We start from the raw sequence: 14,294 nt of genomic DNA on the forward strand, positions 1-14,294 counted from the left end.
GGAATGTGGCAGCGTTAATTACCCCTATCAATGTTACTTTTTTCTTTCAAGTAGCGCACCAAAAGAAATAATGCGATGCGCAGTAGGAGCCTCGTAATAAGCTTCAGCAGTTCGAATTAGTAAATGAGCACCCTTCCCAGCAGGAAGGTCGCTGCAGTGTATGCGTTCCTTCACAAACATTGTAGGCGTGTTCGAAAGTGTGAACAGAGTGCAAAACACCAAGTACAGTGACGTATTCATTTCTGCGACGCGTATGTGGATTGTTTACAACTTTGGTGGTTTCATGCGGCACTCGATAGCCCAGGAAGGCTGGAGCAGAGGTCAGTTGAAGCTCGGCAGTGTCGTTCGGAAGGTGTGAGAAAAAGCATGCCATCATCGCAAGAGCACAGCTGGTATACACGCATATCCGTGGAACGAACAGCCGGATCAGCCACTTCAAGATCTCTGATCTCCAGTCGGCTGCAGTCCACGACAATCTGAAATAAAACATACCATAATCATCATCATCCTGACTACTCCCACTGCAGGGCAAAGACCTCTCCCAGGTTTCGCCAATCAACACGGTCCTGCGCTCGTTGCGGCTATGTTATCCCCGCAAACTTCTTAATCTTATCTGGGCACTTAACTTTCTGCCTCCTCCTCGTGAGCATCCCTTCCATTGGAATCCCGTCTATTACAAGTAATGACCAGCGGTTATATTGCCTTCGCGAAGCAATGGACATGGGTGGGGCATCTAGCACACCATAATAATGTAAGGTCAGTAATGCTCGACGCTACACTATGCTAATGAAAGGTCCTCAAGGTATGAAAATTGACGTACTATTGAAGCAGGAATCACATACGAGCACATACACACAAATACACGCGCACAAACACGCATGCGCGCACACAGATGTTTTATGTGCCATTTATACCTGTCCTCTCCTGGTGTGCAAATGGATGTCTTGAAGAGATGTAACTAATGTGTCGCCGGCACGGGCAATCATGGAAACCTCTTCTTCTCCGTGGACGCTTATTCTCTTCGTGGGAGATTCGACCCTGGAAAAGAATAAGAACGACACTCCTTGTTATTCTCGCACATAATTTGCTATTTTTCTTGTACTCAGAAACACCCTTCACTGTCTTCAGCGCCCTGTCTGTCGTTATTTCGCTGTCCCGTGTACAGCGCTGTTTGTCTCCGTCATAGCGCAATTTGTCAACGTAATCTTCACATAACATCACAATGTCATACAAATTTCTCATATTTGCTTTCGAAAATTTGCAACGGCATGCTTCGCGCAGTTTGCGAAGAAGTTTCTTCTATGCACAGAGTGAAATATCCCCAGAACTCAACCGGAGTGGAGCTTCAACATTACTGCTAGATTACATTGTATTTCAAGAGCTGCGTCTGCAGAATTACGAAAGTTGGCATCTCTTCGAGTCGTTTGGCATAAGATTGGCATATCGCGGAGACAATTTTGTCTGACGGTTCAACTATAGACGTCAAAATTTGCAATGTATGATAGCCGGTGCAAACGATAGCGTAACTGACTGGAGTGCTTAATCGTGTGACTACGTGCTGTCCACGAGTGTCTAGCGACAAGTATGGTAAGGCGCAGCACCAAAAGATTCTATAAATATCGCGTATTAGTATTCAAGTCTGCGTGCTAGCTCTTCGTGCAGAGAACTGGAGCTGCAGAGGGTCACACGCAGTTAAAAATCATTTTTATCAAGCTCCAGCAGCAAAAGGACATGCGTGTCAATCAATAAGCTTCCGCACTCACATTCACGAGTGTTCGCGGTGCTTTAGGGCAGGCCCGTCAGTTAGACTCAAAGCCAGAAGCTGCTACCAGGTGTTGCACGTGTAGTCATGATTGCTGTACCACTCCATGCATGTGCGACTCAATACCATATTTCTAATAACAAAATGTTATTATTGACAAATTATTCATTCAATGTTAATCAATGCGCAACACATGATTACGCCCAGGGCAAACTTGCCTTCTCCATTTTGTATCGGGTATCTGCAAGCTAATGCTATATATCGGAAAAAGCTAATGATTGTAAAAATAGCTAATGTTATTTTTCTGGTTACCTTTAAACAAACCGTGCTCCCTTTTGAATGGTTGAGTATACAGGCAACACTTTGCTTTTGACACACCTTCACATCACAGACACTTTGCAGACAGGTTCCAGTTGATGCAGAAACTTTTTTGTGGAAGACACTTCGGGCGTTGACAAATATAGTCCATTGAGCGAGCTTCAAACAGCTTCCGTTGGCTTTATGACCTAATCAAACACGTCCGAAATCATATTTATTTTATCGAAGATACTGATGAGATTCTCAAACTGAACTTGGTCGCTACCATGTTTTACCTTAAGTGAAACTAAATACAACAGCGAGTACAAGCAGATAGTTTTTACACAAAATTATCATCAGTATTTGTGTTGTAAGATGAACTTCTCTAACTTCTTACGTTGACTACACATTTTTCTTACGAGAATGCGCTCATTAGATTGGTGCAAGCATGCGCGATAACCCACTCAAGATAGGTCGAAGGCCTTACCTCCAGTGGCAGCTTTTCATAATCTTAAAAATTAGCATAGAAGTGTAAAAAAAACGTCATTAGGAAGACTAGTTGTATGATTTCAGTTTTTACTTTTACTCTTCATATTTATTTATTTATTTATTTATTTATTTATTTATTTATTTATTTATTTATTTACTTATTTATTTATTTGGAATACCCTCAGAGCCAATTGCATTACACAGGGGAGTGGTGGAAAATGCACAAAATCGAAAATAACTCCGGAACAGGAAAACAAGAAATTACACGATATGAGCGGAGAGTTAAAAAAGGAAATTCACAATAATTCATAGGTGAATTAAGAATAGATGACAAGTAATTACACAAATGTCCGCGACACAAAAGGAAAACAGAATACATGATACGTTAATTATTAACTAAAGTGCAAAAAGATCGGTGTATCACTGAAGATGGACACTTCAAATAAGTAATGATGGTGGTGCTCAGTTAAAGAAAAAGAAAAAAAATCTTAGAACAAGATATTGCGTAAGGTCTCTTTGAAGCGGTTAGTATCTTTCATAGAGACAACACTTACGGGAAGGTGATTCCACTCATCACTTATGTGTGGTACAAACGAGTGAAAGAAAGAGAAGGATCTACAAGATGGAATGCCGACTTTGTGTTGGTGATCAATGCGAGATGATATATAATGAGGTGCCGAAAGGAGTTCGTGTCTTAAAAGAGGGTGATGATATATCCTACGAAAAAAGAGCGAGCCGCGCGTGTTTAGGCCGTGAGGCTAAGGATGGCAACCCTAGATTTGCCTTCATTAAACGGATGATAGATGCCCTGTTATAGTTAGATAGAATGAATCGTGTAGAATTGTTTTGAATATTTTCTAATAAATCAATTCATTTGTGCTGACTGGGGTCCCAAACAGAGGCTGCATATTCAAGTTTAGGCCGAATAAGTGTTTTATAGAGAATTAGTTTGTGGGATTGCGGTGCACGTGAAAAATTTCGTCGGAGATAGCCCAATGATCTGTTAGCTTTGATTTTTAGGTATACAAAGTGCGTGTTTTAGGTAAGGTCAGATGAAATGTGGACACCAAGATATTTATGGGATGAAACACAATCCAGAGGGGTGTCAGCGATATTATAGTATGGTGGTTGCTAGTACGACTAGTAACGCGCATTCCCTTGCATTTGGTTATGTTTAGTTCCACCTACCATGTGTTACACCACGCACTTATAGCGTTAAGGTCGCATTGGAGAATGGCCGCACCAAATAATGCGCAGTCGTCAGCGAAAAGATAAATATTAGATGAAACAGAGGAAGTTAGGTTATTAATATAAATTAGAAATCATAGCGGCCCCAAAACAGAGCCTTGTGGAACGCTGGAACAAACCTGACTGGAGGGTGAGTCAAAGTTGTTAGCAGAAACATACTGAGAAACAAGAGCTTGATTTGGGCGAGTTGGTTCACGCTGAATATCGTAGGTGCAGCGCGACAACGCTCTTTGCTGTCTCTGTTGTTCCTTGCAACTTTTGTCGCGCTGCACCTACGATATTCGTACTGAGAACGACTGGACAGGAAGCATTCAAGCCGAGTAAGAAGTTGGGGATCTAGATAAGCTGGCGTAATTTATACATTAGTAGATTATGCGAGACTTTGTTAAATACTTTAGAGAAATCTATAAATACACAATCCGCAAAAGAATAAGGATTAAGAATGGCATGCAGTTGATGTGTAAATGATGTTAGTTGTGTTTCGCATGAATAAGCTTTTCGAAAGCCGTGCTGAGAGTACGTGAAAAAGGAATTAGAGTCGAGATAGTTAACAGGACTAGAAAATAATATATGCTTGAGAACTTTACATTGAATGCTGGTGAGTGAAATTGGGCGGTAATTAAACCGAGAGTGCTTGCCACCTGATTTATGAAGTGGAATTCCCTTCCCTATCATCCATTCCAACTGGATAGAACCCGTACCAAGTGATTGTTGAGAGATTTTGGTTAGTATGACAGAAATTTTCAGAAACTTCGGGCTAATTGCATCGCAGCTAGGATATTATACTGGTTTAGGGTGTTCGGCAAACTCACTTGAGGTCTCTGGCGGAGCCACCTCTGACGACTTCGGCGTGCAGAGATCCGTCCAGCTGAAATCCAGCCTTCGCTGCAAAATTCAAATCGGAGATGCAGTAAAACGCACTATAAACCGTTTTCATTATGAAAATGGCGTGCTAGTAGCATAGTATGCGGCCTGCTGTGTTGCGTATTCTGCAGACGTACGTCCCGCTAGATGTAGTGCCTATTTTGTGCTATCAATCTGGAATTCTGGAATCAATTTGGAATCTGAACGGAAACACAATGAGTGCCTATCCTGGCTGTAGTGCATTAAGAGTTAGCCCTGCAGCGCTATAAATACGACCGATGTAACTGAGTTGCCGTTTGGCATTGAAACTCGGTCTCGCCAATGTCGGATAGTGTAGCGAACAAAAACATATGCGATATGGCCTCTCTCTCCGTATTTCGTTCCACGCCGATAACGTTTGAAACAGGTAATGAGGCGTTGTTTGATGTCTCGCATCGTTGATAGAAAAAGACATTTATTACAACATAAAAGTAGAGAGCATCGACCTAGACTACTGCGTTATAGCATATACCTTGGGAGAGCGAGGGGTTCGATCCGAGGGTCTTCTTTTTTTGGTTATTGACAATAGTGCAGTGGAAAAGGACAATATAGACGCACAGGAAAATAATCTCTTTTGTGTCCTTTTGAAATGTGAAAACAATAATTAAAGTGTAAACCAACACAGACTAAGATACAACTTGTCACAAGGACTCAAACCCACAATTTCTGCATTATGCTTGCAATGCTTTACCTACAAAGCTACCGTAAATCATGACGTAAGCTTTGATGGGCGTGCGTGTATGTGTGGATGTAGGTTCTAAAGGCGCTGGCGACCACTAAGCGGCAAATTTTTCTGCGGACGCGAATGTCCGACGAAGTGAATTGAAGGATGTGAACGCATTTTAGACCTCCACGACATGGACACAGGGGCAGATGCAGGAGCTTCTCCAAAAGGGAGGTGGGGATCAGAACATCAGACCCCCCTCCCCCCCCGCCTCCTGGTTCCGCCAGTGCATGAACACACGTGGCACTGTACATATACTATGCCATTTCTTGCATCCACGTCTGGTTATAACAAACATGACTTATAACGATACAATTACAACAGTATAATTATAGCAATCGCCCTACATAAAGCAGCTTATCCACATCCTCAAGTTGAAGCAGCTTTACATTTCTGCTGGTATATATACTTACTAGAAATCCTGAGATTGTCTGTCGCCACGACAACTTCAGATGGGTCGCTTCGGAATAAAACATTATCTTGCGGATTTCTCACCAAAAAGTGACTACCACGCGATTCCAGGATTCCAGAACCTGCAATATAAGTGATGAGCGCATCACCAATACAATTTCAAAAATGCCACAAATAAAAGAGGGAGAGAAAGAAAGGCCAAGAAAGACAAGGGGGTTAATTAGGTTACAACGATTTGCTACCCCAAATGGAGGGCCGGGAAGGTGGCAGAGAAGTAATGAGGAAAATGAGAAGGATAGAGAGAACACGTGATACGCGCTCTAGTAAGGAAGGAGGTTCACTTGTGGGTTACGCACTCAATGAGGAGAATAGGTGTCATCAGAGGACACTAAAAAATAATGTCTAGTGGAACACTGTGAGTGTCATACCTTAATAAGACCTTCGCGCTTTAGAAAGCTGCGACGAAGGCTGGAAAACATGGACTCAGACGCATTTTAGCAATAAGCATGCATTGCGTCGATTTTGTACTGTTTTGTGATCACTGACAACTTCACGATGAAACATATTATGTAAGAGGAGCAGCTGGAGTCGCACCTAAACCAGTCAACCAACCTCTCCTTAAACACATTTGATAAAAAAAAGAAAGCGTGGAACGTTACATACGATGATTTAAATCAATACGGCGTTGGCAGAAAGATGAAAGGTACCTAACTAAACGAACTTGAAGGGTTCCCGCAGTTGGCGATCATTACATCTACGTGGGCTGCTCAGGTGATTGAGTTTTGACGTAAGCAAAGTTCCCAGGGCGCATCACATGTACCAAGACGGGGCGCTTTGCACGAGAGGAAAAGTTCGAAACGGAAAGTCTACCTGAAAAATAACTCCAATTTCTTTCGTTCAAATAGATGCGGAACGCATGAATGCTTATTAGACAACTGCTCAACCGTTGTGATTTTTTTACAGGAATTAACGAAGATACTTAAGCTAAAGAAATCTGAAGCTTAGATTTAATCAATCTAAGACTCACAACTGAAAAAATAACGCAGTTTTATTAATCGTGTGTGGTAGAGCGCCTAAGGTAGACAAACACAACGTCAGGTACAACAGCGTGCATAAAACTGTCAGAATGTTTGCATGGGCACCATGTTTCGCTTAGAAATTAGTGTATTTCAGAGAGGTGTACGTAAGATCAATTTGGCCCGTTTTTTATGTTTCATTAGGTGCCTTTACAGAATTGCGATATCACATTTATTAATGAATCGGAGTTTAAATTACAGGTGTATCACTTCTGGATATAGCGATTAAAAATTGATGCCTAAAATTATTACTCCGTAAGCAGTAGGTATACTTTAGTGTGTTTACTTAAACGCCACGAACTTTCAGCAAGCTTCCTGTAATAAATTCCGAGAAAAACGCTTTCTCATTTCCATGTATTTGGACAGGAACTCTTGAGGTAATCCTTATACTTAAAATAGTGTTTTAAAATTACTTACCAAGGGTCAAACTGTTGTGATAGCGACCCTGTCGGTTCATCGACTGCAGCTTGACGCTCCCAGCTGACTCAATTATCAGGCCCATTTCCTACAAAACGAATAACCATTTCAGTCAACCGGATTTATAATACATGTTTGTAAACATGCAATGTAACCAACCATAGAGCCCTTTAAAGTAACTGGACCTCTCTGTCCGTGCTAGCGCAAAAACAGAGGTGCAGACAGCTCCTCGTCTGTCCTCCCGTTAGTCGTTGGCATAGACGGAAACGCCCCAGCGTCTAATTTGAGACCCGCCACGCGGGCACCATCTTGACTCGATAATGGCGGGTGAATTCAGCTTCCGGCAAAACGCACATCAAATGGTTCCTTAATTGTTTGCCTAAGATGACTCGAAAGCGAAAGCCATCGTCTTTTTTTTTTTTTGAGCCACCCTCCTCCTGCCACTTTGGGAAGCTTTGTAGCCCTAACGTGGTTTTGCACTGCCTCCGAGATCGGAGGCATTCGAAGCTTTCTGCGTCTCACGCGGTTTTGAAGTGCCTCCGGGATCCGCCTACCTTTGGCCAAGTGACCTATCACGTGATGACGTCATCACATTACGTCACGTTATGTGACATCATAGTGACGTCATGATGACGTGCCAAATTTCGTCGATATGTGGCGTCATGATGACGTGCGAAATTTCGTCGATATGTGGCGTCATGATGACGTCACACGACGACCTTATGACATGATGACTTTTTGCATCATTTAGTGTTGACGCTGACGCCTCCAACGGCCACTTTTTTGCGTTTGACGAGGCATCTAAGGCTCATTTTACAGCGCAAAAAAGGACAAGACAAAAAGAGAGAAGCTACAAGACAAGCGCTGGTTGAACTGTACGAGCGCTTTTTTTTTTTGCGCTGTAAAAATGAACGTATACTAGCTACCCCGCATCTCGAGACATCTGAGGCTTTCGCCTTAATTATTGCACATCAGCGAAGAAACATTTCAAGAGAGAAAGCGGTATATAAAGTCGCGCCATATCAAATCTTACATATTCCGTCACAGCGCGTGGCTAACCAGTTTATGTCGTTAGGTGATAACATTTGCTTTTTTTTTTCAGTACCCATTTTGTGACGTCAGTATTTCGTGAACCGCAAGAGCTCAACTTCTTTCCTGCGTTCTGTCGAGTCTCTTGCCACCATTGTAATAGTTGAGGGTATTTAGAACAAAAGTCACAGTTTCGCCGCAAGGGCGAAGCAATGAATGCGATAGCAAGACATTAATGCTATACGAAGTGAGGCTCGCCAATGGATACTCTCAGTTTGAACAGCACTCCTGTTGGAAAGGCGGCCGAAGCAGCGAAGGAAACTAGCGTGCTTCAAGTGTCGAGCTATGACACTTGATAGTTCGCGCTCATCTTCTGTTTGTTCGTTTAGCGGCGTCCTTTGAGCTCGAGTGACTTTCGTACGCTCCGTAACATGAGCGCGGACATCACAGTGAAATCTTGAAACATTCCTCTTCCCCTCACCACGAGAAAACCGCGCGAACAGACAGCGGAAGGGCAAGGTTCTCCCTGCGCAAATATAAGAAGCGAGCGAGCTCGCCGACGACTTTTAAATGCGCCCGTCGCGCTCCTAGCGCCATCTCGCTGGTAATGAAGAAACGCTTATTATCGCCTGCCGCCTCTGAGTCCGTCCAGCGGTAAAGGGTGTGTACATAACGCTCGCCGTTAGCTCCGTGGAGGATCTGCGTTTCGTGGCGTAGTGGTTAGCGCCACTCGCTGCGGAGCAAGAGGTCCGTGGTTCGATTCCGCACTTCGGAAGCATTTTTCTGAATTATTTTTCTTTGGGGCTTTTATATATATATATATATATATATATATATATACATACATATACATATACGGTGCATGACGGCGGCGACGGCAAAATCCAGCCGAGACTGTCCATATAATTGCTATCGCAATAAAAACACGCACACACAAGCGTAGCCGAACTGCACATACCTGAGCAGTGTGCTGAATTCGCTTCAGAGTAAGGATATCCAGAAATTGGCCGTGTCCACTAATTTTCAAACCGTTCGTTGTCAAAGTCAAGACACCTGGTCCATCCTACGCGAATAGCGTCTTTAGTAAATATCAAAAATATTGACACGCACATACCGCGCTAACAAAAAAAAAAAAAAACGCCAGGCCCGCGCGGAAAGCGCCGCACAGTCACAGCGAAAGCTCGAAGAGCGGCATTTCTAGAGCCCATTATAAACTCTCTTGTGGCTACTAATACAACTACACTATCAACGTACCCACTACGCCACAAATCATAATTTTTGTGAAGGTGGCAAGCACCCACCACGACATTACTCGTCATTCTGCGGAGAAGCGATGTACCATATGTAAGGCATTATGTGCTGTTTCTTGATGCGACGGCTGATGACGATGAAGAATTATGACTGAGCCTTTTGTAATGGGTTGGAAGCTTTAAATGACCCACTAGTTACGTAATTCGCATTCTGAGAAGCCCGGTCGTTATTTCACTCTCCCACCACGCTTTACAACATACGCTAACGCGAGAAAGAGATAGAGAGAGGGGAATTAACTTTATTGAGACCCTGAGGAAACGGATCATGGGATCTTATGGGCTTCCTTGGCAACCAATAGAGGTGCACTTGCGAGGAACCCACTACGCTATAAATCATAACTTTTGTGAAGTAAGGAAGCAGCCACCACGCAATTTTTCGTCATTCTGCTTGCTAGCAAAGATCGGGAGAGCCAGCTGGCTCTGCTCGACCAAGCCCAGCGAGCCGCAAAGGCCAGTGGAGCCCTGGACTGAGGACCCCACTCACTTGCCCAGAAACGTTATATAGGCAATAAATGTTTTTACTACTACTACTGCGCAGAACCGTGGTACCTGCTAAACAGCTGTAAGGTATTATGTGCACTTTGTTGATGCTGTGGCTAATGACGATGAAGAATTATGGCAGAGCCCTTTGTAATGGATTGGAAGCATTCAACAACTCACTCGTTGCGCAATTCGCATTGTGTGATGCCTCGTTACAGAATTCGCGTTGTGTGACACTTGGTTGTTATTTTACTCTTCTACCACGCTACATTACATATGTTAATGTGGTTCCTTCCCGACATGAAGCCTGTATAGGGTCTTTTTGCAAAGCAGTTTCTAGCACCGGCATGGCTCTGAGGTAGGATACAGGGCTCCCACGCAGAGGACCCAGGTTCGAACCTCGTTCCATCCTGGACATTTTTTCTTATTTCGTTTATTTTGTCTTATTTCGAGCGATAGTGGTTATGGGCACCGGCGACGGCGGCAGCGGCGGTGGCGGCGGTGGCGGACAACTACGGCGCCAAAAACGGCCCTTGTGATCTCATAACAGCTTTCGCTGTAAAAAAAAACACCGGCGCATAGCAAGGAGATGAAAAGGTAAACTCAACTGATAGAGTAACATTTATCGAACGTGCCCGTATAACAATAACTTACAACTGTAGTGAATGATTAATGCTGTTGCATTCCTCACCGAGCTCAGGTCAAGGACCTTTATGGTCCACATCAGCAATGTTGCGTTCACCGATGTAATGATGATGGTGGTCGCCACGAGCACGTAGAGCATTTTCTTGCGCCATCCGCTCAGCAGTTCAGTGTCACCGTACGGTGGTGTCAGGTGCACGCTCATGATTCCATTGCCAGAAACTGTGGTGGATGCCATTACAGTGGCTCGAGTGACACAGCAAATCACAGCTGGCTTGCTCGTTCGCGGTTCCTCGCTACGCCATTCCGCCACATGAACTATGTGAGAGAGAGAGAGAGAAGAAAAAGTTGAACTTGTGTTTTTGAGCTTTATATTAAAAAGACAGCGTGAACAAACATGTACTACTTCGGAAAATGCCTCGCGCGTTGCATGACAACAGAAAGGGAATTGGGGAAGTGTGTGAAATTTTATACATGGATTGATGCTGTACAGTGGGGCTAATAATAATATCTGGGGTTTAATGTCCCAAAACAACGATATGATTATGAGAGACGCCATAGTGGACGGCTCCGGAAATTTGGACCACCTGGGGTTCTTTAACGTGCACCTAAATGTAAGTACACGGGCCTCAAACATTGTACAGTGGGGTTATGAAAATGCTTTAGAAATTGTAGACCTTGCGAATGTGAGCATCATGACAATGAATGTAACTGGTGAGAATAATTGAAGCCTATATATAAGATGGAAATATCACAACGCTCCTTAGCTCTCCCCAGAATGTCCCTTATCCACACACAATCCGTCCCCTTTAAAAAATCGATTAAGCAGAAATTAAGCAAACGAACGGTGCGGGCGAAGTACTTGAATTTAACGGGAGCAAGGAAGAAAATTCGCAATTAAGCAAATGTAAACACTCGCGCACTTTATCAGTGGTTTCATTCACCATGTGAGTGTCGCGCGCACCACTCAAGGTGACCACAGGAGTGTGGAGAAGGGATGACTTTTTGAATAATAAGAAAAGTGTTCTTCCCTCCAAGTATCGTCCACTAAAAAGAGCTAGAGAATCAAGGTAGGCTGCAATAAACGCTTATATGTAAACAACAGGCACAGAAAAAAAAAATACGCTCTAATGAACTTGTGTCAAGTTACGGCGCACTCGTCTGCTTATGTGCTTGCTATTAAACTATCAGATTAATATTTGCTATTAGTTATTGCTTCATCTCCTAATAAACTTTCAAAATCATGTTAGTTTTAATTTAATAAATGAAACTTCGGAAAATATATCCCGAAGTAAGTTGTAGCAGAATTAACACGCCACACCGTGGAAACTCTCGCTGACTGAAGCTCGACATCTGGTAAACTATTAAAAATTGCACAGTGCCGACTTAAACCCATTCTCCTTTCAACGCATGATGAATTGCTTAACCAAGCATGACTTGTTTTCCAATATTAAAGCTGAAAAAAATGTTAAGCACGGGCTCTCGGTAAGTGGCTGTATACTTTTGCAAAGAAGCCGCTCAGTAACAGCGATAAGGTTTTTAAAGCAACAACGTTGCTTGTTGGGCGAGTTGGACGAGTTTTTAAAGCACAAAGTATGCTATTATGTAGCGTTACAAAATCTGGGACTCACTTGTAAGAGAGCGGGCCTCCGTCTGAACTTCGATCAATCGCGCTGCCGAGGACTCGGTGATCCGTGATCGTTTGTGAGCGGCGCCGGGGGCAGTAAAGGACAGCACCACTTCCGTGGTGCTCTCAAGCTGCCCGATGGTGTGATTCTTTCATGAAACAAATGAGCAATTTAGTTTTCTTTTTTTCATTTTTTTAATAAGCGTAAATAATTACTACATCTCCCTATCGTAGTAGTCGACCCAACGGAGGCTTGAGATGCTCCGGCATCGGGCATTTTCGATCGAATACCGTGCCATCTTGTGTCGCTCGGTGCAGAGTAAAGTGAAGATTCCTTGCACTCTCGACAGATGTCGACACACACACACACACACACACACACACAAAACCATGATCCTTCGGCTTGCATTTGCTTTCGAGTCTCTTTCAGTAGCTGTAAGCAATGGGCGGGCTGTTTAGAACGTGTTCTCGAAGAAAGAAGGTTTCATATCGGAGTTAATCTATTACCATAAGTGTTACGGTCATATCGTGACTATTCGGGGAGAAAGAACACAAGTGAGAAAGTTTCAATAGGAAATTAAAAGCCTATTGGTTTATACCCAAGGTTATCGAACATTGCCTGCAACAGGGTGGCCAAACGGAAATCTCAACTGGCTACTTCCTGTCTTGGCCTCCTTTAAAATACGCTCTTCATGAGGAGAAATAATAGTCAAGTTTCTTGTTGACAATTGATATTCCCGTCTCGCAAAACCAGAAATACTTCCAGTTGGATCCATTGTATCGATTATGACCAATTAGTCACAAATGGCCCACATTACTTTTTAAAATAAGTCTGAGGACAGACATACTGTTACAGGGCCCTTTTATGACATGCTCCTTGTTTGCTTATTTGCAAAGTTCACATGATAACAGAATTTGTAAACGTCATATGTTTGTCATTCATCGGAATTCTACTTCTTCAGCTAGACTAATCTCGGGGATCGACAGTATTAACACGAAAGTTGAGTTAAATAATTAGCTCACTAACTTTCACTAACGAACGTTAAACTCACTACTCCATGGCACATATTAAATTTTACATACATCAGCTGGCAAATTCGAAGCTCCTAATCACTGCGAACTGACTCCAAGTACGAAAAAAAGCCCGAGTTTCCACTGCAGCGAATAGTTAGCAATAATATGCACGGTGTTGTACAATTTTTTAAGCTTCAATGTACGGAATGTATTCCTATGGAACACCACTCCTCTTTACGAAAAACTTTATGCAGCCAATCGCAAGGCTGGTGCTACGGTTTCAAAATTCGTTCCACGTGGACGTAGTTTTGAAATCACTGGCTTTATTTCGTGTATTCCGGTGTGGGTGATTGAGCAGTTATTTACAAACATTATTAGTTAGCTTTATAGATTTTATTACGCACCTTTTTTTTTCGCTCTTCGCCTATTGAAGTGATTTAGCTCGAATAGTATATTTGTGCTGTTTCACGCCCGAGATATTGGAACATTCTTTAAAAAAAAAACATGGTCAATCAGCAAGCATAATCGCACTGTAATACAACTAATAAGAACTACCTATAACCAAATATGCACCAATCCAAATTCATATTAGACTGACCGGACACAAATGAAACCTTGTATTACACTAATACAGACTATCAAGGTAATAAACATCTTGCACTCGATATGTGCAGAAGTTGCTTTATTAGTACAAATTTACAGGGATATTTTACATTCGTGTTTTCACAATTTAACAAGTATATCTTGACACGGGTTATTAATTTTGACTGATTAGGTTGCCAATTAGTCAAGAAAAATTATCTCGTTTGCGCAAGGCGACTTCTAAAAAACACCATTGGTTCCATCTTCGTACCTCGAGCGTCGG

General features: G+C 42.8%; 1 protein-coding gene across 1 annotated transcript; it reads right to left on the reverse strand.

Moving 5' to 3' along the window:
• Positions 1 to 261: 261 nt before the first annotated feature.
• Positions 262 to 12,600, reverse strand: LOC119385274 (zeta-sarcoglycan). Its single transcript, XM_037652753.2, has 8 exons — positions 12,420 to 12,600; positions 10,838 to 11,106; positions 9,315 to 9,419; positions 7,328 to 7,415; positions 5,837 to 5,956; positions 4,609 to 4,681; positions 915 to 1,038; positions 262 to 476 (listed from the first exon to the last, which is right to left on the reverse strand). The coding sequence occupies exons 2-8, from the start codon at positions 11,024 to 11,026 to the stop codon at positions 282 to 284; spliced, it is 894 nt and encodes a 297-aa protein (XP_037508681.1). The 5' UTR covers positions 11,027 to 11,106; positions 12,420 to 12,600; the 3' UTR covers positions 262 to 281.
• Between the last annotated feature and the right edge of the window lie 1,694 nt (positions 12,601 to 14,294).

Source organism: Rhipicephalus sanguineus, chromosome 3, assembly GCF_013339695.2.
Source record: "Rhipicephalus sanguineus isolate Rsan-2018 chromosome 3, BIME_Rsan_1.4, whole genome shotgun sequence".
Taxonomy (NCBI): domain Eukaryota; kingdom Metazoa; phylum Arthropoda; class Arachnida; order Ixodida; family Ixodidae; genus Rhipicephalus; species Rhipicephalus sanguineus.

What these genes read in the sequence shown, in the direction of transcription:
- LOC119385274 (XM_037652753.2), bottom strand. Translation starts at nt 11,026, where the DNA reads ATGGCATCCACCACAGTTTCTGGCAATGGAATCATGAGCGTGCACCTG. An exon ending in AGGTCCTTGACCTGAGCTCG is followed by an intron (nt 9,420 to 10,837) that starts GTGAGGAATGCA and finishes CTATTCGCGTAG; the next exon opens with GATGGACCAGGTGTCTTGAC. An exon ending in TCACAACAGTTTGACCCTTG is followed by an intron (nt 5,957 to 7,327) that starts GTAAGTAATTTT and finishes CTTATATTGCAG; the next exon opens with GTTCTGGAATCCTGGAATCG.